The sequence below is a fragment of the Triticum urartu genome, chromosome 7A (genome assembly GCF_056163025.1).
Source record: "Triticum urartu cultivar PI428250 chromosome 7A, HENAU_Tu73, whole genome shotgun sequence".
In the NCBI taxonomy this organism is placed as follows: domain Eukaryota; kingdom Viridiplantae; phylum Streptophyta; class Magnoliopsida; order Poales; family Poaceae; genus Triticum; species Triticum urartu.
In genome coordinates this window covers 551,805,384-551,829,886 of record NC_141879.1, presented here as the reverse complement: position 1 = coordinate 551,829,886, position 24,503 = coordinate 551,805,384, and the positions used below count along the sequence as shown (strand labels likewise).

The window sequence follows — 24,503 nt, the reverse complement described above, 5'->3', positions numbered from 1 at the left end:
CACTTTAGAAAATGCAAAATTTATTGTAAACCAAAACAACTTGGCATGGTGCCTTAAATTGGTCATACAAGGCCATGGGCAAAATCGGGGCCATTTCAAGGATGTCGAGAAACAACGTGCTTTGAACATGGTCTATTTTTGGATACACTTGAAATGACCCAACTTTGCAACCAGGTGGGCATGCCCATGGTAGGAATCCATGCCATGTTTGAACAATTTTTCGACACCATATGCAAGTTGCAACACGTCCGGTAATTTATCGCCCTTTTTTGACCAAGAAAACTCCAGAAACCGTAAAATTTGTAGAAAACCAGAAAGCCTTGGCATGCTGCCTTGAATTGTTCATACAAGCCAATGAAAAAAATTAGGGTCGTTCGACGGATGTCGAGAAACAACATGCTCTCAGATGGAGCCTTCTCACCTACCCGGACACCCTATGTTGAACATGGTGATATTTTCTACACGAATACAAAAAAATTTCGAGCAAATTCAAAAAAAAAAGTTCCATATTTTTTTCGTATTTTTCTGAAATATTTTGAAATTCCAATTTTTTTAGTGTTTTCATAAAATGTAAAAAAAATAAAAAATGTTCATGTTCAAAATTATGTTTGCTCTTTTTAAAATGTTTGTGTCTTGACATTATGAGCAATTTTGAAAACACAAACATTTCGAGGAATTCATAAGATGTTCGCGTTTTGAAAAATTGTTCGTAGTTTGAGAGGATGTCTGTGTTTTCAGTTTTGTTCCTGTTTTCAGAAAATGTTTGTATTTTTAAAAAATTGTTTGTAGTTTCAAAAAATATTCTCGTTTTCAATTTTGCTCCTATTTTTAAAAAAGTTTGAGATTGTGAAACATTGTTCACAAAAAGTTTGAGTTTTTAAAAATATGTTCACAAATTTTGAAAAATTTCGGGTTTCAAAAACATTTACTTTGTCAAAAAGATATTCACATACGATTTTTTTTTGAAAAAAAATTTTAGGGGCTAGTGACGTTATGCACTCTATGAGTTTGCGTGTTAGATCCTCTTACCCTGTTTAGTATTTGTGAATTGGTGTTTAAGTGTTGTTGCTTTTGTTATTTTCTTGAAGGTTGGCACTGCAATTCAGCATTTGAGGCAGCGAGCCGAAGTGGCCAGCAATGAGAGCCATTATAGCCCTGGTCGCGAGTTTGATTCCCATCTAGGGCGTTATTTTTGTTGATTTTCCAGCGCAAATGGGCCGGCCTAGGTTAGTTGTGCCTATTGCATAAAGGAGGTCCTCCGAACGTACGGCGTATACGAGCGATCCATCATACGTACGAAAATGGATATGATTTATCAAATGTCTACATTGCCCTTTATAAGCTCCGTGAGGAGGGTGTACCGAAGCGGGTCTCTTAACGTGTGTGCTTGTGGAAATTGAGGATTCTTGCGGTGTCTGTCATCTGGGAGGGGAGTTGTCCTATGGATGGGGTGCCGTGCATCGCAAGATTGTTAGCGATTTTCTAGTAGTCTGGCATGTCGATATTGGAAAACTGCATGGATATCTTATGAATATCAAAAGCTGCATGGATATCCTATGGATGGGGGAGGGGGGGGGGGGGGGGTATACAAAAGGACTCGCACAAAACTGTAGCACTCTCTTGTTTAGAGATTGAAGTGTTTGCAAATATTTGAATACATGTGCAACATGATATTTGAGCATAGGAGATTAAAGTGGAAGAATCATTGTTAGCAGAAGCAACATGTGAGCACGGATCGAAACAAGTGATTTTTACTTTGACAACTTGTGATGTAAACCACCTTTGTCTTCAACAATACCGAGATTACGGAGGTAAAAAAAGAATATTGTGCGGTGAGCGTGGATCGAACACGCGACCTTCAGATCTTCAGTCTGACGCTCTCCCAACTGAGCTATCCCCGCTTTATGTTGTACGTTGGTCTAGTGGTATAGTGATCTTTAAATTTTGCTGCTCAGGCAGGCCCCAGAGTCTCAACGTAGCAGCGAATAGTCAATGTACATCGGCAATACGCATCTCTTGGAACTCTATACCATAGACTTTTTGCTATATATTTACACGTACGTGACAATGTTCTTCTTACATGGAAGAAAGAAAATCTAAGACCTGTGAAATAATCGTATAAGTCCATAAAATACACACGCGGTTTAGGCAGTACATACTACGGAATAGTCCCGTTGGCTCATTAGCAAATTGTGTAATCAACCTGCAAATCTTCCTTTGGGAGAAAAGCTTTGCGGCATCAACCTCCAAGAACCAGCTCGAGAATGACGCGCTCCAACTCACTCTCGTCCCTCTTTGCGCGGTAGATCTGCAGCGCCGCATCCTTGACGGAAGCGAACGGATCGGTGCTCGAGCCGTCGCCGGCGGCACGGCTCCGGCGAGCGATCTCTCTGACGCAGGCGACGTGCAGGTACACGGTCTTGCAGGTGGAGCGGTAGAACCAGGTCCTGCCCCTGCCTCTCTCCCGGCAGCTGCTGCACCGGTGAGACGCCTCCTTCCGGAGCTCGAGCGTGAGCTCCTCCTGGGGGATCGCCAGCGGCAGCGCCGCGCAGCACGGGTGGAGGTCCATGCCCTTCTTGGCGGCGCAGTGGTAGTGCAGCCCGAGTACCTTCCCGCCGCAGGCGCCACATGTCCTGCCGCCGTCGTCGCCGTAGCGGAGCTGGAGCTCTCTGCCCTTGAGCAATGGGTGCGCCAGCGTGGCCTCTGCGAGGGCGCAGTCGCTGTGGAGGTCGAAGTCACAGGGCCGGCACGTGTACCGGTCCCCGGCGCCTAGCTCCTTGCAGACGTCGCACTGGAACTCCGCCGCGCCGGCGGCCGTCAGCTTCAGCTTGTGCTCCGGGTGGGCGGGGTGGGAGATCTCCGCAGGTGCATCCTTGGAGAGAATAGTCATGGTTTTCGTCCCCAGGCGCTCGGCTTCTCGTGTTTAGATATGATGATCGGAAATTTGGAGTTCCTTGCGGTAATGAAACAGGAGATGTTAAAACAGAGAGAAGTTATTTATAGCCAAGTAAGCACGCCGAACCAAGAGTATAGACAAGTGTATGTGTCTAAGTCTTTGTGGAAACAAAAATATGAATATTAGAACATGAAGACAGTGTATGTATCTATCCTAGTAAGCGTGTTCCTACCGGGAAATGAAAAGTAAGCGCGCTCTTAACAGTCTGCCTGAAGAAGTTAATCTATCATCATGTTTTATCTGTTTTAGCTGGTCTAACAAGCAAAACAACATATAGTTGAACCTGAACCATGCATATATATGTCAACTTTGACTCGCCCAAACGGTAGTTGTGGATAGGATGGTCTGGCATATTGCTCTTTCCTTGTGCTTGTTTCGCTTTAGGGGGTTGGTTTACAGAGACAACTTTTATAACTTCTTGGTATACCCATGGATTGGCTAGTTTCTATTTGGAAGGTTGTAATTTCTTAACCGCAACAGTTTCTACCCCTGCCAATAGTTTAGCACACTCTTTGTTGCTACTATGGGGGCCCGAAGCACAAGGAGATTTTACTCATTAGTGTCAATTAGGCGGTCTATGGACTTTTGTAGCTCTTCACGGGGCTTTTGCTACCGATTATCTGGTACTACATCTGTAGTGCTGATTATTAGAGATTTGTAGCTAAGTAAGCACACCGGCCAAATGTATGTGTCTCCGTCTCAAAAGTCGTTAGTGTTCTTAATCTTATTCATAATTGTTGGATGTAGAAGTTTCTAGCTGGTCTAACAAGCTTATAAAGATTATACAGTTGAACCTGAACCAGGCATGTCATATTTGACTCGTCCACTTTCCTAATTTCTAGGTCTGGATTTGAATAGCTACTAGTGTTGGTGATGAGCTGATCCCGAATAAATAAATGAAGGGGATATCTATCTGTCCAAGTAAGCGCGTTCCTAGCTGGAAAAAAAGGTAAACGCAGTTCTAACTGTCAGTCTGAAGAAGTTAATTTATCACTATGTTCTTACATGTTTTAGTTGGTCTAACAAGGAAGATGACGCATATAGTCCTTTTTTGTAAAAGAGCGCCTCATAATCGACGGGCACACCTTACACCACAAAAAGAGTAGTGCCATAGAATCTGAAAAAAAATCCTGAAAATATGCATGCGCAACAAAGAATCTAACCATCTAAACTATGCTTACTTCGCAGCAAGAGGACATACCCCTCCTTTCCGGTTTATAGAGTTCAAATCTAAAATCTCATCAACCAAGGCACATGGTGAGTGAAGGAATGTATCTCGTGCTTTACAGAACTACCCAAACTGAAGCACACAAGGAGTATAGTTGAATCTAAACCATGCATGCATATGTTTTTTATGAACCATGCAAAAGAATCTGAGCACAAACGATGTCGAACTCAAGTACTCCCTTCATTTACAAATACAAAATGTTTTAAATATTTTAATATGAACTACTTACGGATCGAAGTGAATGAACGAACAAATCATTTTTAAATTTTCTTTATGTATTTTGAAATTTAATGTAGCAAAGGGTGCACGTGAGCTCAAGCTCACAAACTCTATGCACTGGCAATTGCCCATGAAACATGTCAATCTGCTTCTTATGAGCTCGAGCTCACATCATTCTGCTTCTTATGCTTGGCAATCTCTTTGTCATAAGTCTATCTATCCATCACCCTTTCATAGTTTTGCTCATGAAACATGTTCAAAATTTTGTCAAGCACATAAATTCAGTTCACTAGTTAAACTAAACTCAATTAAAACAAAAGTTTGATTAACTAGTTAACTAGTGAACACCTACAAGATTTGACTAAAAAAATCAGTTAAATAGCTAACTAGTGAACACCTATAAGGTTCAGTTAAAACAAAAGGTCAATTTAGTAGTTGAATAGTGAACACCTACAAGTTTTGATAAAAAACAAAAGTGAGTTAACTAGTGAACACCTACAAGATTTGGTTAAAACCAAAAGTCAGTTAACTAGTTAGCTAGTGAACACCTGCAAGATTCAGTTTTTTTTGTGGGGTTCTGCTAGATTCAGTTAAAACCAAAAAGTCAGTTAACTAGTTAGCTAGTGAACACCTGCAAGATTCAGTTAAAACCAAAAGTCACTGAACACCTACAAGATTCCGTTAAAACCAAAATTTAGTTAACGAGTTAGCTAGTCAGCACTACAAGATTCGGTTAAAAGTGAAAGTTAGTTAACTAGTTAACTGCTAAACACCTAGAAGATTTAGTAAAAAAAGTAAATTCAGTTAACTACTAACTAGTCAGCACCTACAAGATTCTCTCGCTATCTCGTCCTTGTCTTTTCAAGAAGGCATTGTGTGTCGACGGCGAGGGTAAGCGGCGTTGGCGGCGGCGCAGAGGTGAGAGGGCGCGAGAGTGAAGGAGCAACGAGAGAGGAGTGTGAGGCCAACTTCACCATGCGACCTCAAACGGACGTCCGTTTTTTCCGAATTCTGTCCGTTTGAGTAGAGATTTGGGGTCGTGTCCGGGCGTGTCCTGAGATGCGGTGGCGGCCGCATCCGTTTGCCCCGTCCTGTCCGCGTCTATTTAAAAAAAAGAGCAACGTTTCAAATGCCAAGCCCTAGTTCACGGCCCAGTTCATCATGCCGGCAACAAAGCCAGCGGCCTACACGTCCATCGCTAGCGGCCGGCAACACAGCCAGCCTCCAAAATGAATAGTTGTCCTCGCCGGCAACACAGCCAGCGGCCGGCAACACAGTCGGCCTCCAAAATGAATGTTTTCTCGCCGGCACACTGTCAGCGGCCCAGCGGGCGAGCGACACCCATGCCAGCCTCCAAAAAGAACGGCCACGCCGATCGGACGACCTAGTTCAGGCCTTCAGCGTCGAGCATCTCCTTTTGCCTGGCCTCGAACCAGGCCCTCGTCTTGTCGCTCATTTTCGACAAGTCCACGCTCATGATCGTAAGGGCCACCTCCTTCGCTTTGGTGGCGGCATTGGTGGCCTCGATGTCGAGCTGCCTCTGCCTGGCCTTGACGTTGTCGGCCTCGATGTCGAGATGCCTTTGCCGGGCGGCCTCTTCCATGTCGAGCTGCCTTTGCCGGGCCGCCTCCTTCATGTCGATCTTCCTCTTCTTGGTCGCCTCCTCCATCTCAAGCTTCTTTCTTTGAAGGTCTAGGTATTGCTTCATTTGCTCGTCCTTGCTTTGCCGCTTCTTCTTGTTCCTCACATCCTTTTGAGACATCATGCCATGCAAAGTGTCATGCAATGCCATGGATGAGGCATCACGTATGTCATCAACCTTGGAGTTGGTCTTGCCCCTCGGCCTCTTCAACGCCTCGCCATCTCCACCTCCGGCGAACTTGGCCGTCTTCAGTCCTCTCTTCCTTTGTAGTTCACGGTATTGGCCCTTGAACTTAGGGAAATTGTTGATGAGCGTCCAACAATGCGTAAGAGTGAATGGCTTGTCATTGTGCCGGGCCTTGAATGCCTTCAAAGATTGAAATACCTACAACACATGATCAAAAAGAAGTGAACATGCAAACATATACAAGGCCGAAGTCTCATGGCCGTAGTAAGGAAAGGGCTAGGAAGAGGAGAGCATACCGTGTCCCCAACGTTGAGACCACTCACGGGTCGTGCTTGAACGCTCTCAAATGCGGCTTGATACTTGTTGCACTTTTATTGGATGAACAACTATCTCTTTTGAATCGAGTCGATGCCACGGTTGCTTGTAATTTGGTAGGGCTCGAACATCTTCCTTTCATTGAATGTTTTGTGGACTCTCGTCCAAAAAACAATGCCCTTTTGTTGCGCGCCGGTCCTCGGATCTTGGCTAATCTCCATCCAAGCTTGGCAAATCAACTTGTCTTTATCTTGTGTGTATGAACCCGTGCGAATGCTCTTCCTCTTCTTTTGCGCTTCCGCTCTTTGGGTGAGCTCGTCGATGAACAATGGCTTGCCACTAATATCAACGTCATTGCCTTCTTCTTCATCACCATCACCTTCGACATAGATGTCATCATCTTCATGCCACGAGTCACCATGGTCGTAGTCAGCACGGTCGTCGGCCTCTTCATCGGGCACGTACTGGGCACGACCATCCTGATTTTGGGTCTCCTCGGGGTCGTAGGCACGGCCATGCCCACCCTCGAAGATCACGTCCTCCATGTACTGGTTGTAGAAGGGGTCGTCGACCGTTGGCGTTGGGGTTGGCATTCCGTCAAACAAGACGCGGGGGCTGGCATGGTGGCCGTGAACGGTGCCCGTGCCTACTTTCTTTGCATCTCGGCGGCTGGCCGGCCGCCGCTGCTGGACCCAGGCGTGACGTTGAGGTCGATGACGGCCGCGGGGCGCGGTGTCGACGGCGCGAACAAGCCCACGTCTGACGACCCCGAGAAACGGGTCTGGCCGTCGTGCCTTGGCGGAGGAAAGCCGGGCGACATGGGCGCGGTGCACGAGGTCGGCGACTGGCAGTGCGTAGGCCGGGCGACCAACGAGCCTGTGCTCGCCGGGCCGACGGCCGCTGCAGGGAACCCGGCCGGACGGCCCATGCCAAGCATGAGGATGGCGTGCGCTTTGTTGACGAGGTCCTCCTTCTCGTCAGCCGCGGCCTTGCGCCGCGCGGCCTCCAGCTCATCGCGCTGGGCGGCGAACTTGGCCACGGCGGCATTGACCTTGACGACCGCTCTCCGTTCCCTCCTCTTCGCCGATTCCGCGTCCAACTTGGCGATCTCCTCCGGCGTGCACTCCGACCGCGGCTTCCTTGGCGCCATCTTCTTCACCTTTGCGGGCGGGTCGACGGCCAGGCCGCCGGAACTCGACGGGGCGTCGGCCATGGACGGGGGAGAGAGGGGGCGGCGGGAGGGACGTGGGAGGGTTTGGGGGAAATGGCGCCAAATGAGCGTGGGGGGGTTTGGTTTCTCCCACCGACAGGCGGGCCAGGGGAGGACAAGCGCGCGCGTCCTGTCCGTCCGCGCGCTGTCCGTTTCACCCCAAAACCAGCGTAAACTTGGGCCGGGGATGGGTCGAAAGCGGACACAAAGCGGACAAAAGTCCGTTTGCGCCTGCGCGCTGGGCCGTCTTGTTTGTTCGTTTTACCCCAAACGGACGGGGACGAACAGGATAGGGTCGCGCGGTGGAATTGACCTGAGTGAATGAGCTGGGTTGGCTGTTGTTCTGACCGAGCCGGCCAGACTAGTCGTTAGCGGCCGTTACGCGTGCCGTCACCCCGCGAACGGTTAGCCACGTCACAAGGAGATCTAAAAATTGTTCATCATTTTTTTGCCACTTTCAATTTTTTTTGGCGCGGTGAATTTTGCCATGGTTTGTAAAGTGGTGATTTTTTACTAATGACACTGCTTTTGTAGTGGTTTTATGGATTTCACTCCAACTCCATGAATGCTTTCTCATCGACCTGGAGGAGGCACCCGGCGGACCGATGGGCTTTGGCTCTGGCAAGGGCCCTTCCCGTCATTTTGACTTGGCGGACGAGTCCAAGCCTCCTTATATCCGCCTCACATATGGATTAAGGGGGAATGATCCCATGGTAATCGAAACACGAGAGCTTATAAATAGCTAATAATATACACTAAATAATACAGCTGCATTTTTAATCGTTTAGGCTTAATAATGTACAATAATATAGATGATCGGTAGATAGACAAATGGCAGCACAAGCTAGTGATCTAATGGTTTCAACATGATAGTCCTGGTGTTTATACAACAAACAACAACAAATAAGCTAGTGATCTTTTAAAAAACAAAAACATAAAAAAGCTAGTGATCTAATGATTTCAACTTAATAGTGATGAAGTTTACGGCAACAACAACAACAACAGTAACACAGTAACACACTTCTATATACGGGGGACAAGTAACATTTGCTTCTCCCTTCCACAGCAAAAGGCCAGGCCACAAAGGTGCGCCGCTACAAAAGAGCACTGCATTGCACTCACTGCGCCTGTGATTTGACGCTCAAGCTCAAGCTCTCGCTGCTCGCCCACCCGTCCTGCACCTGCATGGAATACTGCAGGTTCCAGAGCACGTCGTCGACGGAAGGCCGCTCGCTCGGGTCACCGGCCGTGCAGTTGAGGGCCACCTCAGTCACCTTGCTCAGGGAGTCCACCGCGAACGTGCCGCGGATCGTCGGGTCGGCCATGTCTTTCAGCATGTCCGGGTCTTCGGCCAGGGCCTCGCTCAGCTACACGGATTGACAACACGGGACGCAAATTCAGAATCATTATGTAACAATTTCTTCAGAAGTATGAAGCTCTAAGCTTTTGGTGATAGTATCTTTCAGTGTGATGTGAACATGAAGCTTGAGAACTGAGAGTCACCTGAGCTCTGAGGGATTCCAGCTCGCTTTGCGACGCCGTTGGTTTGCCTGTGATCACCTCGAGAAGGATTTGGCCGAACTGGTATATGTCATCCCTGTCCCCATGTTCTGCAGGTTGAGCGCTGCAGGCAGACAGAACCATAATCATTTTAGGTCACAGGTTGAGCGGCCTAATCAAATCCGCATTCAGTCTTATAGGTTAGGTTCGTATCCTTTGAGTTCCAACAACTAATCATTAGGTTCATGTCTGTTCTCTGTTCAGATAACTAGTAGCTCTGCCCTAGTTCCAGTTTATTAAGTGCGGATGTCACTTTCTTTCTGCAAGAACACTGTACCTGCCATGGTCGTTTTCCCCGTCGACAGCGAAAGGGTTTTCAGAGAATAGCTGCAAGATAAGAACGGTTACAACATATCTGTCCGTTAGGCAAGTGAGGGACTTCACCAATAATCTAAATAAATAAAAACTTGACCAATATTCTGGAAGTACCTTGCCATTCTTGCTGGTTGATATCATGGGGAGACTGAAGTCACTAATTTTCGACGTGAGGGTCTTGTCCAGCAGAATAGTTTCAATGTTGAGATCATTCTGTACAATTTCTGGGGCAGTCACATTGTGCAAGAACTGGATCCCTCTCGCGATACCAATGGCAGCAGTAACCCGCTGCGGCCATTTCAGCATTTCGCGCTTCCTCCACTCTGTGAAGCAAATCAAAGGGTTAAGTCAGATACCTGCAACTATTTGGTTATAGGTGGTAATGGTACATGTGATGCCTCCAGCTATACTTACCGGTAAGGTGGCTTCTTAGAGATCCATTTGTTACGCATTCAGAAACGAGGTATACCGAGCTAGCAACAGTAGGATTTTCCTGGTCATTGACAATGCAATGGCCAATGATGCTAACCAAGTGGCGGTGGCGGAACTTAGAAATTATCTCCATGTAATGGGACAGGCTCTGAGCAGAATACTTTGGCTTTAGTCTGAGACATTTCACCAAAACTCTTGTGCCATCTTGAAGCTGGCCGTTGTAATGCTGTAAGTGGGAAGGAGAATGGGGCAGAAACAAATGATAAAATTAGTCTTGACAAACTTTCTGGAAGAAAACTATACTGAAAAGTGAAAACAGAACCATGGTTCACAATTGCTAGAGAGACAGCTGGTGAATTGATGAAAACAGAGTTCAACCCCACCTGATTAAAAAAGACTGATGATGCACGATAAACTGATGCAATGTACTAATATAAATACATAATAAAATGAACTGTTGTTTGTGTCTCAATTCAATTGTAGACCCAAAAAGTCCACTAAATATCAAGGGAACAATTTTGTTAGTCATAATTATAAAGACTCAAATTGCTAGGATTTGAATTATCCTTTTTCTGAAGTATAGTACATGGTAGATGAGCAGAACCCACACAGATGACACTCACACTACCATGTGCACAAATCTTAATTTTTTCCTACCATGTGTACAAATACGAGTGTGTATTTCTATTTCGACTTCGTGCACATGGTAGGAAAAAATTGGAGCCGCTACCATCCTCACCTAGTGTGTTGTTCTGCCTAACGCGCCCGTGTGTACTCCGAATATGTGCAATAATAAGGGGTATGAAAGCAATTGAGATTTGAATAATCTAATCATGTACCATCACTGTTAGTGAAAAATGAAAGCAATTTCTCCATGTGTGAAGTAATTAGGGGTATGGAAGTCCACATTTTGCCAGTTTTTTTTTGCAGGGTACATTTTGCCAGGCTGTCAAGCCCCAATAATACAGATAATTTTTTTCTTTGTTTATCAGGTGTATAAGACGTGAACCAAATGCGGTTACCATAATAATAATTACATAAGGACAATAATTGGCAGACCACTATTGTACTCTACTATGAATGGAGATGCTTGAGTGGACCATTTGACAAGATCCCATCTGAACACCTAGCAGAGCTGAACATGCATGTTTAACATGCAATATTTCAACAACAAAATATGTGCATGGCTATGATCAGGCCGTCTGCAGTATATGTTGAACCTCTGAATTGCAGGACTGAAGTAACAAAAGCTCAACCATTATGGCTGAAAAGGGCTGCATTGATGCATGGCATACCTGTGCAAGGGGGCTCTTCTTGATCAAGTTGGAGGATGCAAAGTTGTCCGTGGCTTCTTGGAGCTCCTCCGCGGTATATACGCGATACGCCGGTACTTCCAGCGTATTCACCATCGCGGCTTGCGATGCGTGCCCTGTGAAAATGTAGTTCATGTTAGGCAAGGCATGTTATCCTGCAAAATGTTGGCTGATCACTAATACTATGTCGTTGTTCATTGTTTTCCTTTCCCTTTTCGGTTGTCTGACTTTGCAGCTTTGTTTTATCAAAGTCTTCTGTGGAGCAAGGAATAAGGGTCCCTCCCATGTTCTAAAAACTCAGGGTCTAAGTAAGATCCATAATGCTTTGACTTAAGTGAGTCACTAGGCTTGATTCAAAAATAAAATACGCAAGAGGAACTTAAAGCAACCGGTGATCTTCAAAGTTCAAACTACTCCTTCAGTTCTCTTTTGAACCACAAACCATAGATTACTCATTCATTTCTACAATGCCCATGATCTTGTGTCCCCTCTTAAATGAAACTGGTAAAGAGTAATAACAACATGGTACAGATTAACTGAAGCGGACAGTAACAAATGAAATCAAGCAATCAAAGCAAATGCAGGGTGAATTTGTTTATTATCTTACTCTTATCGGCAGGGGTGGCAATCTTCTGGGCCACCTTCGCTGCACCGCCCCCCTTCTTCGCCGGCGTTATCAACGGCGACTTGGGCGAGGCCATCACCCCGGGGTGCTGCTTCCTCACCCTCCTCAGCACCACCACCATCACCACCGCGATAAGCAACGCGCCTGCCACGACGCCGCCCACAATGCCAAGAACCATCCCCACCCCGCCGCCTTTGCCCCCACCCTGCTCGGCGCCGCTCCCCTGCGGCGGCGGCAGCAGGGCGGCGAGCGCCCCCGGGCTGCAGTAGGTGCTCGGCCGCTGCAGCTTCGCGTCGCGGAAGCAATTGCCCGCGTCGAGCACCGTGCGCGCCGACGAGTTGGACCGCATGCACGCCGGGCGCGCGCCGATGAGCCGGTTGGCGGAGACGTCGACGAACTCCAGCGCGTCCGCGCACGCCGTGCTCGCCGGAAGCTGCCCGGAGAGCTTGTTGTGCGACAGGTTGATGTGCCGCAGCGCGGGGAGCGCGAAGATGGCGGAGGGGATCCACCCCTCCAGCCGGTTCCGTGACACGTCCAGGAACCGGAGCTGGCCGAGAGAGGCCACCTCCGCCGGGATCTTCCCGGTGAAGTTGTTGTCGGCGAGGACGAGGCTCGCCACCGCCTTCCCCACCTCCGGGAACGCGCCGTCGAGCCTGTTCCGGCCCAGGTCGAGCTCGTGGAGGAAGGCGAGCCCGGAGAGGGACGGCACGGTGCCGTTGAGCCAGTTCCCGGACAGCACGAGGCTCTGCAGCGAGTACATGCGCGCCACCTGCTCGGGCACGCCGCCGTATAGGTAGTTGGCGCTGAGGTCGAGCGCCTGCAGCGCGCCGAGGCGGAGCAGCTTGGCGCCCGGGAGCGGGCCCCAGAGGCCGAGCGCGACGAGCGAGAGGTTGGAGAGCGCCGGGAGGCGGGTGAGCGTGGTGAAGAGCGCGTCGGCGGAGAAGTTGGACGGCAGCGCGGTGCGCCACGCCGGGTCGGGCCGGCGGTCGCCGCGCACGGAGAGCGCCGTGACCTGGCCGGCCGAGCAGGCCACGGCGAGCGACGGCGTGGGCCGCAGCGCGCAGGGGTCGGGGGACTTGACGAGCGCGGCCAGCGCCGGCGGGAAGCCCAGGAGGCGGCACACGCGGTAGAGCGCCTTGGCCTGCGAGGACTGCAGCGTCGTCTGCGGCTGCGACTGGGACTGCGCGGTGACCACCGTGGAAATGCAGCAGAAGAGCAGCAGGAGGAGCGGAGCGCCGGCCCTGCGATGGGACGAGGAGGACGCCATTGCACCTGGGAAGCCGAGAGGTGGGGTGGGGATGTTCGGGTGGCGCAATGCCGGCGCTTCAGGGAGCCTGGCTGGTCATCGCGGCGAGGCCGAGGGGTGGGCAAGTCAAGTGGCTAGTGGCCGCCGTGGAAGAAGAGTGGGATGTGTAGCGCGAGTGCGTGCCAGCCGAAGTAATAAACACGCGACTCGCTACCAGTACAGTTGCCACCGTCGGCCGTCGCTCATTCGCTCCGGCTGCCGAGTGGGGTTGACCGCGGTGGGCGCAGGGTGTCAGAGGGGCGAGCGCGTGTCGTGGCGGTGGGGTGCCGCGGAGCAGGTGGCGGGGGCGGCGTCGGCGCCATGTGGCCGCCGCGGGAAGGCTCGATCGGACGCGATGTGCTGCGTGCGCGTGCGCATCGGCGCATGTCACCGGCGCGCTCTTGCGGCCGGGCGAGGTCACGTCGGGGCGGGGCACGGCCACCTGGTGCCTGCAGTAACACCGGTTGCGGCAGTACGGGGAATTAAAACCGGGCGCAAGCGAGGCCTGCGTGGGTTCGCGCGGGGCTCCACGTACGTGCTCGACGGGAAACAGGGGCGAGTGGAGTGGGGTTCTCGGGATCGAGAACGACGGATCGGCCACCGGAGCACGTAGCGGCGAGCCGCTAGGCGCCAGGGCAGGTGGGAGAGCCAGGGCGACGCCGTGTATCGGGTCCGGTGCGCTGCTTGTCCCTAGCCAACGCCAAGCCAGGGTGCCAGTAGAGTAGAGTACGTCGTAGCGCGGAGCGCGCGCTCTGCTCTCCTGCTGATGCCACAGTGGCAGTGCCGATTTGTTCTCTTCTCCATAAACTCAACTGCCGCTCCATACACAAACAGAGCCAACAGGCCATCCAGCTAGCTACCTTCCAATCTCTTGGCGCACCAGCGTGAATGCAGGTGCATTTTTTCTGACGGACATTGTTGCATCTCGCGCAGCTCCCGGGGTTTCTTTTCTTTTCGGAAAAGGGGAAACGTCAAGACGGGATTGATTGACGAGAGAGGTTGATATTTTCGGCCCAGCTGCAATTCCCACGGCTCATCAGTCTTCCTACTGCTACTTGGAGTGTACCTAACTTCCATGCCACGAGTCAATCGAGTAAGACTTTGAAATGGGCTCCCCCGTTGCCGCCCTTTACCGGAAAGGTTAGGCCGGCACAGTGGTGGTACATTCACGCGTGCGGCGTGCGCGAAGCGATCGGTGCTGCGCTGGGGACCTGGGACCGAACCGTGCTGCCACCCCCCGGTTGCTTCCACTTTTCGTCCGTGCATGCATGCATGCATGCATCTCAGCTCTCGAGCCCCGGAGGCCGGATCCGTCCAGCCCAGAACATTGGCTGTGAAAGCAAATGGAAGTATTGCTTAACAGAAACAGAAAAGACAAGTGGAAGTTTTGGGTTATGCATGCGGAGGAATAGCAATATACACAGAAGAGCGCTACGCTTCTACCGGTAGACGTCTAGTAAACATCCACCATCTTGACAACCGTCGGATCTTCACGCGCGAGCCGTCCGATCTAACACCTCGCATGCGGCTCGTTGCCTTCCCGACACACTAATTCCTGAAACAACAAACCAGTTGCAGAAACAACGGCCGCATTGCAGAAACAATCCTGAAACAATGACTGTGTTGCAGAAACAATTCCTGAAACAACGGCCACGTTGGAGAAGCAATTCCTGAAACAACGGCTACGTTGCAGAAACAACTACCATGTTGCAAAAATTTGAAGATTGGAGGAACAATTCCTAAAACAACGACCGCATTGCAGAAACAATTCCTAAAACAACGGTTGCGTTGCAGAAACAACTACCATGTTGCTTCCGTCGAATGGTGGTGAGAGAGGAGCGCCGACAAGCTCACCTCACCGGCAAGGTGGCGCACCGCACGCGGCCGACCGTCATGGTGGAAGCGGGGTGACAACGACGACGATGGTGCGAGGCTTAGCTGCAACAGCGCACCGCCGCGGCGACGACGGCAAAGGCCTGCCTAGCCGGTGAGGATGGCTGCCAACACGTGGCGGTGGCGAGCAAGGGCACACTCATGGTGCAGAGTGTAGACGACCATCTCGCTTGGCACCACTGATTCAAGGAGATTACGGAGATGAGGATAAGGTACGAGCCATGTCTGTTGCAAAGAATGTGCTGGTGCGGTCCACAGGAGACGCGTGGCAAGCAACCGAGGGGGCGGACGCAAACGTGATTGTCCGCCGGGTGATGTGTAACGTTTCCCATGGATCAGCAAACCTTTGGTATTCCCATGAATACCAAAGAATACCAATGGCATAGGCCCTGTAACTACAGTAAACAAACAGTGGCACTAGTAGAAAACAAGACTTTGGTTCGAGGAAGAGTCTCTAGACTGCTGTGAAGCAAGCAAAGCAAGATAGAGCAATCATTCTTACGAGTAAGTAACCTTCAACCTATAACCATTCCTTTGCTTGTGCTTGGCCATAGTTTCCTATTCCATGGTAGCCAACTAGCCATCATAACCCCAGCGGCTCCTCCTCCCAATCCTAGCCGCCCCTCCTCCTCACCCCCTCCCTGTGTTCCCTTCCTCGCCGCCGCCTGAGGCAGCCGCCGGGCAAGCCCGGGGCGTCAAGGATGGTGGCGGCGGGGCCTCGGTTGCCCTGCATCTGCGTGGGGAACCCCGGATCTGGAGCGACGGCTCCATTGGCAAGCACTAGTAGAAAAAGGAGCTTTGGTTCGGCCAGAAAAGAGCATTAGTACCGGTTGCATTATGAACCGGGACTAATATGAGCAGTAGTCCCGGTTCGAGCGGCTAGGGCACCGTACATGCATTACTCCCGGTTCAAATGGGACCTTTAGTCCCGGTTGGTGCCACGAACTAGGACTAAAGGGTGCGATGCCCATTAGTACCGGTTCGTGCCACGAACGGGTACTAATGGGGTTCGTGCCCTTATGAACCGGGACAAATGGCCCTTTTTCTACTAGTGTGGTAAAATGGATTTGCATTTGTGCTAACGTAAGTCGTCCGAAACTTTCTTATTTATATGTCAGATTCTGAAAGAAAAAGATGCACTTCTTTTTTGAGTGAAAAGTGAAATTTACATATTTTTAGAACGTCAAACTTCACTATGCGCTTTTTCAAAAGTGCATGTGCTTGAAAAAAAAGTGCAAAATGCACTTTTCAGTAAGCAAAAGTTGCAAATCTTGGAATGAACTTAGACATAATAAAGGACTCAGAGCATAATATAAGACTTAGAGTAACTACAACTATGCAAATCCGATCCCCGCCGACCGGCCTGCTCTTCATGGAAGTGTTTGGTAGCCTGCATTAGGCCTAACTAGGCTCACGTGGAAAGAAAATGGCCAGTTTGGTTGCCTGGGCTGCATCTGCTTCTCTGGCCGCGCGAAACTTAAATCACCCTCGAGCTAGGCCTTGCAGGAACGGCCGAATCAGGAGTTTTTCCAGAGCAAGGCTCGGCGCGGCCACGCGTGCCGATTCGGTGCATGCCTCGGGGAGCGCGGGAGACAGACATGGCGTCTCATAACTCTCCCTCTCTCGTGTCACCACCCGCTCCTCCATTCACATCACTGCCTCTCACTCTTCTCACCGCCCCCTGCTCTCCTCTCCTTCGATTGCTCGCCCGCCGCTGCACTGCCCCCTGCTCTCCTCTCCTTCGATTGCTCGCCCGCCGCTGCACCGCCCCCTGACCCCCATCATCGCCGGCAGGAACATCATCCAAGACCAGTGGGTGCCCGGCCTCGCGAACTCATGCATTGACCTGATGGCGGCTATCCGCGCGCCCTTGCCATTCTGCACCACGCCCCCACGTCAGGCGAATGAGGTGTCGGCCGCTCCTGCACCGCCGTCGTATCCGGACTTGATGGTCCTGGGTTCGGTGGCGCCACCGGAGTGGACATTGGGTGCGCTGCTGCTCGGGACCCAAGTGAGCGGAGGGGGTATTTTTACCCCCATTCGAGGGTTTTCTCAGGGCAGCGCATTTGGGCCATGGACGACGGCGCCCCATACACTATGTTGGACATCTTTTATGATTATGAGCACTCATTAAAATATTATATGCTAATAAGTTATTGGACCTGGAAGACAACATGATGTGCTATGTTCCTTTATATCCGAATAGAAGTTATATTGTCATGGATCCTCCAACATGTTGGGCTTGCTTTCTATCCCTTGCTAGCCAAATCTTTTGCACCAAGTAGAGATACTACTTGTGCATCCAGAAACTATCAACCCAGTTTTGCCATGAGAGTCCATTATATCTACCTATGGATTGAGTAAGATCCTTCAAGTAAGTTGTCATCGGTGCAAGCAATAAAATTGCTCTCTAAATATGTATGATCTTTTAGTGTGAGGGAAATAAACTTTATACGAACTTATGATGAGGAAGAAATAAGAGCGACGGATTGCATAATAAAGTTATCTATCACAAGCGGCAATATAAAGTGATGTTCCATTGCATTAAGACTTCATGCATCCAATCATAAAAGCGCATGATAACCTCTGCTTCCCTCTGCGAAGGGCCTATCTTTTATTATACTTTCTATCTTTATACAAGAGTCAAGGTGATCTTCACCCTTCCATTTATATTTTCTCTTTTTGGCAAGCACTATATGTTGGGGATGATCCAGACATTTATACCCACGCGGATGTAGGTGATCATAAATTATTATTGTTGACATTACCCATGAGGTAAACGGTTGGGAGGCACCACTATAAGCCCCTACCTTTCTATGTGTCTTATTGAAGCTTTGATCTCATAAGTATCACGTGAATGTTAGCAATTATGAAATACTAAAAGATAGTTGAGTATGTGGACTTGCTACGTAAGAGCTCTTACATTGACTCTTTCCTATGTTATTATAAACTGCAATTGCATCAATGACCGAGATCATAGTTTGTTAGTTTTCAATAAAGTTTTTGGTTCATACTTTACCGTGTGAATGAATTATCACTTTAGCATAAGAAGTTATATGACAATATATTGCTGTTCTAAAGATGATCATGATGCCCTCATGTTCGTATTTTATTTTATCGACACCTCTATCTCTAAACATGTGGTCATGATCATCAGTTTCGGCTTTCGCTTGAGGACAAGCGAGGTCTAAGCTTGGGGGAGTTGATACGTCCATTTTGTATCATGTTTTTATGTTGATATTTATTGCATTATGGATAGTCATTTCATATTATGGTACAATACTTATGCACTTTCTCTCTTATTTTACAAGGTTTACATGAAGAGGGAGAATGACGGCAGCTGGAATTCTGGACCGGAAAGGAGAAAATCTGAGATACCTGTTCTGCACAACTCCAAATGTCTTGAAACTTTACAAAGAATTATTTTGGATTATATAAAAAATATTGGGAAAAGAAACAACACAAGGGGACCCACCAGGTGGCCACAAGCCTGGGGGCGTGCCCTACCCCCAGGGCGCGCCGCTTGAGCTTGTGGGCCCCCTGGCCAGCCCCCGGTGCCCATCTTCTACTATATGGAGGGTTTTGATGTATAAAAAAAATCATAAGGAGGCTTTCAGGACAAAGCACCACCATCTCGAGGTGGAACCTGGGCAGAAGCAATCTAGGGCTCCGACGGAGCTATTCTGCGAGGGAAACTTCCCTCCGGGAGGGGGAAATCGAAGTCATCATCTTCACCAACGATCCTCTCATCGCGGGAGGGTCAATCTTCACTAACATCTTCACTAGCACCATCTCCTCTCAAACCCTAGTTCATCTCCTGTATTCAATCTTTGTCCCAAAACCTCATATTGGTACCTGTGGGTTGCTAGTAGTGTTGATTACTCCTTGTAGTTGATGCTAGTTGGTTTATTTGGTGGAAGATCATATGTTCAGATCCTTAATGATATTTATTACCCCTCTGATCTTGAACATGAACATGCTTTGTGAGTAGTTATGTTTGTTCCTGAGGACATGGGAGAAGTCTTGTTATAAGTAATCATGTGAATTTGGTATTCATTCGATATTTTTATGAGATGTGTGTTGTATTTATGCTAGTGGTGTTATGTGAACGTCGACTACATGACACTTCACCATGATTTGGGCCTAGGGGAAGGCATTGGGAAGTAATAAGTAGATGATGGGTTGCTAGAGTGACATAAGCTTAAACCCTAGTTCGTGTGTTGCTTCGTAAGGGGCTGATATGGATCCATATGTTTCATGCTATGGTTAGATTTATCTTAATTCTTCTTTTGTAGTTGCAAATTCTTGCGAGAGGGGTTAATCATAAGTGGGAGGCTTGTCCAAGTAAGGACAGCACCCAAGCACCGGTCCACCCACATATCAAACTATCAAAGTAACGAACGTGAATCATATGAACATGATGAAAATTAGCTTGACAATAATTCCCATCACTACAAAAAAATACACTTCCATGATGATACGTGTTTGTCACAGTAGGTCACGTTTTTTGTCATGCATGTACATCCATGATGATTTTATGACAGAATCGAGATAGTCATACCTGTGCCATCGTAGAAGTGTTCCATGACATTACCAAAATTATCATCACGGAAGTGTCCACTTCCATGATGATAAATCGCGCGTCATAGAAGTGCTTTCGTCAAGGGTGACCGACACGTGGCACCGTAATAGGTCGCTGTTAAGCTATCGGGTTCCGGTTTGGATCCGATAACCCATTAACAGCCCGGACCAATGGGCATTTTCCACGTGTAAAACCATCATTGGCTGGAGGAAACACGTGTCTGCTCCTCGGTGGGCCAGATGTCATCCGTCCATTGGAGGAGACATGCCCATGATACGTCAACACGTGGCAGGGCCCAACAGAGGCCCATATAGGTTAAAAGGCTAGCCCAGTCAAAGGCCCGTAGTACTTACTCAAGTACTAGTGGGCCAGTCCAATCACGACCTGTTTAAACATGGCCCATTTACGACCCGAAGCCAGATCTGGCCCGTTAATTGTTCGCCGAGTATTTGGGCCCAATTACAGCCTAGTGACTTTCGGTCTGTTAGAGGCCCGATGTAGACATGGGCCCATTTGAGGCCGGTGTGTCTTTTGGCCTGGGAATGGCCCGTGCTGCCCATGGGCCATATATGGTCCGACGCGACATCTGACCCACTAATGGCCTGTGATAAAGGTAGCAACAGTTCAGCCCAACGTGACTTTGGGCCTGTTAAAGGCCTGTCGTATAATTCGGCCCATTGATGCTTGTACTAAGTTGTTGGCCTCTTAAAGGCCCATGATATCAGTGGGCCAACTAAGGCCCGAGATATGTTTCGGCCTGGTAATGGCCCATCATATAACTGGGCCAAAAAAGGCCCGGTCTACATTTCAGCCAGCTGAAGGCCCATCGACGACTAGTGAAAATTAAGGCGTAACATGCATTTCGGCCTGCTAAAGGCTCATGGTTTCTTCTGGACCGTAACAAGCCAGCAGAATATTCATCCTATTAATGGCCCAAAGCTACATGGGCCAAACTAAGCGCTGGGTCCACAAAAGGCCCAACTAAAATTTGGTCCGAATATAGGTCGGAGTAAGTTGTGGGCCTGGCGCAAAGTGTGAAGGCCCCAATGGCCATTCAAGCCCAAGAAAGTTGCAGGCCGGCCCAATTGTGGCCCGCTAAAAACCAGGCCCGTTAGAGGCGAATGTTTTGGCCCGGTCGACTACGTCAGATTTTTTTAAGATAGGGAATAATGGCAGTAACTAGTAGGAACTAAGAACAAGCCTACTCTATACATTAAAGAAATTACGACATAGTAACTTAAAATAAACCTACACTATACAACAAAGGATTTATGGTATATTACATCCACTAGGCATCGCAGTTCACCACCAGTGATCATAAAAGCGCAACGAAGAAGCTGAAAGATCGTGGATGTCGCCTAGAGGGGGGGGTGAATAGGCTTTTTAAAATAATTACGATTTAGGCTTGAACAAATGCGGAATAAACCAGTGGTTAATTTGTCAAGCACAAAACCTAAAACAACTAGGCTCACCTATGTGCACCAACAACTTATGCTAAGCAAGATAAGCAACTATGTGATAGCAAGATATATGACAAGAAACAATATGGCTATCACAAAGTAAAGTGCATAAGTAAAGAGCTCGGGTAAGAGATAACCGAGGCACGCGGAGACGATGATGTATCCCGAAGTTCACACCCTTGCGGATGCTAATCTCCGTTTGGAGCGGTGTGGAGGCACAATGCTCCCTAAGAAGCCACTAGGGCCACCGTAATCTCCTCACGCCCTCGCACAATGCAAGATGCCATGATTCCACTAAGGGACCCTCGAGGGCGGTTACCGAACCCGTACAAATGGCAACCCTTGGGGGCAGTCACCGAACCCGTACACTTTGGCAACCCTTGGGGGCGGTCACCGGTACCCGTCAAATTGCTCGGGGCGATCTCCACAACCTAATTGGAGACCCCGACGCTTGCCCGGAGCTTTACACCACAATGATTGAGCTCCAAACAATACCAACCGTCTAGGGCGCCAAGGCACCCAAGAGGAACAAGCTCTAGGGTGCCCAAACACCCAAGAGTAATAAGCTTCTCAAACTTCACTTCCACGTATCACCGTGGAGAACTCAAACCGATGCACCAAATGCAATGGCAAGGGCACACGGAGTGCCCAAGTCCTTCTCTCTCAAATCCCACCGGAGCAACTAATGCTAGGGAGGAAAACGAGAGGAAGAACAAGAAGGAGAACACCAAGAACTCCAAGATCTAGATCCAAGGGGTTCCCCTCACATAGAGGAGAAAGTGATTGGTGGAAATGTGGATCTAGATCTCCTCTCTCTTTTCCCTAAAAAACTAGCAAGAATCCATGGAGGGAATGAGAGTTAGCAAGCTCAAAGAAGGTCAACAAAGGGGGAAGATCACGAGCTCAAAAGGGTTAGGTTCAATGGGGAAGAAGACCCCCTTTTATAGGAGGGGGAAAATCCAACCGTTATGTGCTCAGCCCGCATAGGAGCGGTACTACCGCTCCTGGTCCCGGTACAACCGGGACTCACAGTATACGTGCAGAACCCTACCAGGCGGTAAAACCGGGCGACCAGGCGGTAGCACCGGTTGAGAAGAACAACCGGACCAACCGCCCAGCCACCGCTCAACCACCGCATAGGAACAGAAGGGAGTCACCCCTGACTGCGGTAGTCGAGCGGTACCGGGCCGGTGCAACCGCATGGCCTTGAGCGCTCGGGCGGCTAAGTCCTGAGCGGTCGAACCGCTCCGGACACTGGTGGTACCGGTACGACCGGACCAACCGGGCCACCACCGCCCGAGTACCGCATCAAAATAGAGGCCTGACCGGTACTTGGGCGGTGCCTGGCCGGAACAACCGCCCAAGTCTTTGCTGAGCAAGTTGGCGGTACCACCGCCCGGAAGCAGCGGTACAACAGCTGAGAGCTCCAAGCGGTACTACCGCTGGGGCACGCGGTACTACCGCTGGGACCAGACAAAAACCACTCTTAAGAAAACCAGAACTGCCATAACTTCTGCATATGAGCTTCGAATTGAGCAAACTCAAGCTTGTTGGAAACAAGACGACGAGTAGCATCAAGCTTGTTGGATATAGTAAGAAGAGGCAGGGGAGGTATGCCAACAAATAGAGGAGTGAAACCTCCAACCGAGAAGAACCGGCAAAACCTCCAACATCGAAAACATCATAGAAGATGCATGTGAACTCTGTTTTCGATGAACTTGAGCTTGTCATCAAGATGACCATAAGCTCTAAGACTCACAAAGAGAACCAAACAAGAACCAAGAAAGATGATGCAAGGATGCAATGGTTTGAGCTCTCTACGAACGATACGATCAAGCTACTCATCGAGAGCCCCCCTTGATAGTACGGCAATCGATCCTATAACCCGGTCTCCCAACTACCATCATGAGACCGGTAAAATAGAAAACCTATCAAGGGCAAACCTTTGCCTTGCACATGGTCCACTTGAGCTAGATCATGACAATCTTGACTCCCTCAAGTTGGACCACCTTTCTTGATTGTGTTGACTCGATGAAGACTAGTTGATTGCTCCCCCATACTCCACTATGGGTGAGCCACTCTTCCGCACATCTTCACAAGTCCATTATCACCACAAAGGACGGCAAGCTTGAAGCATTTGATCTCTTCGTGATGCTCCACTTGAACTTGCACACCGCAACCTAACCCCACAAAGAACTCTCACGAAGACCATGGGTTAGTACACAAAGCGTAATTGACAATTCTTACCATACCATGGGATCACTTGATCCCTCTCGGTACATCTTCTGTGCTTTGTGAGTTGATCAACTTGATTCACTCTTGACTTAGTCTTGATCATCCTTGAACCTTTCCAATTCTCTTCATTTGAATGATGTCTTGAAGGTAGACATGAATGATCACACAATCTTCTTCTTCAAGACATGCTTGCAATAAGCTCAACTCTCACATGACCAATCTTTGGATAATTCCTTGAATAACACCTTGGTCGACACAAACTCTCCTTGAAACCAACACATGTACTCCAAGAAAAGCCTATGGACAAAACCTTCAAATATAACTCAAGGCAACCATTAGTCCATAGAGATTGTCATCAATTACCAAAACCAAACATGGGGGCACCGCATGTTCTTTCAGAAGCAGATTACAAAAACTGGGCACCATTATAGCGTAACAAAATAATACTGAACCGAGAACACTTCCAAGACAGTTTAAGAAAGGTTAGCCTTGTGCGGGAACTGCTGCGCAAGCTGCTGAGCAAGGCTGTGAGACCGGCCTAGCATGTCGGTCATAGCTTCCAAGTGTAGCTGTTTAACAATGAGGTTCTCATTGATGTTCTCCGTAATCTTTCTTAGAGATAAGACTTCAAGTCGTAGTTGAGTTACATAATGCCTTTCTGCTAGAACTTGGGACTGAAGAAGTCAAACTGATTGAGATGGCGAATTCTGTGAGCTTCTCTGACTACTAGTCTCAAGTAACTTGAACACTACATTAAGACAAGACTTTGGGATTGTCTCGCTATCTTCAAGATGTTTTGCCTTCTTTGCTGCAATATATGTTGGGTTTGTCTCACAGCCTTCAGCAGACTTGTGCATGCCATCAGGCATATCACCCTGAAACAAGCAGAGAGATGACAAGTTTTGCATGTGTACAAACAAAGATGATAAATATGTTGTCAATTCCATCCATTTTAAAATTAGAAAATAAAGAGTAAGTTCAAAATACCAATAACATAATTTGGCATTGTTCATAATGCAAGGAGCTTCACCACACTACTAGATTACC

General features: G+C 48.8%; 2 protein-coding genes and 1 non-coding gene across 3 annotated transcripts; all 3 read right to left on the bottom strand.

Annotated features, from left to right (window-relative positions):
* Positions 1-1,828: 1,828 nt before the first annotated feature.
* Positions 1,829-1,901, bottom strand: TRNAF-GAA (transfer RNA phenylalanine (anticodon GAA)). The gene has a single exon. It is a non-coding gene; the product is annotated as a tRNA-Phe (tRNA).
* Positions 1,902-2,012: 111 nt separating this feature from the next.
* Positions 2,013-3,061, bottom strand: LOC125523202 (protein VACUOLELESS GAMETOPHYTES-like). The gene has a single exon (XM_048688252.2). The coding sequence runs from the start codon at positions 2,888-2,890 to the stop codon at positions 2,240-2,242; it is 651 nt and encodes a 216-aa protein (XP_048544209.2). The 5' UTR covers positions 2,891-3,061; the 3' UTR covers positions 2,013-2,239.
* A 5,543-nt stretch (positions 3,062-8,604) lies between these two features.
* Positions 8,605-13,723, bottom strand: LOC125520195 (Leucine-rich repeat protein kinase family protein). Its single transcript, XM_048685035.2, has 7 exons — positions 11,984-13,723; positions 11,359-11,492; positions 10,046-10,289; positions 9,746-9,954; positions 9,594-9,643; positions 9,260-9,380; positions 8,605-9,123 (listed from the first exon to the last, which is right to left on the bottom strand). The coding sequence occupies exons 1-7, from the start codon at positions 13,266-13,268 to the stop codon at positions 8,875-8,877; spliced, it is 2,292 nt and encodes a 763-aa protein (XP_048540992.2). The 5' UTR covers positions 13,269-13,723; the 3' UTR covers positions 8,605-8,874.
* Positions 13,724-24,503: the final 10,780 nt, after the last annotated feature.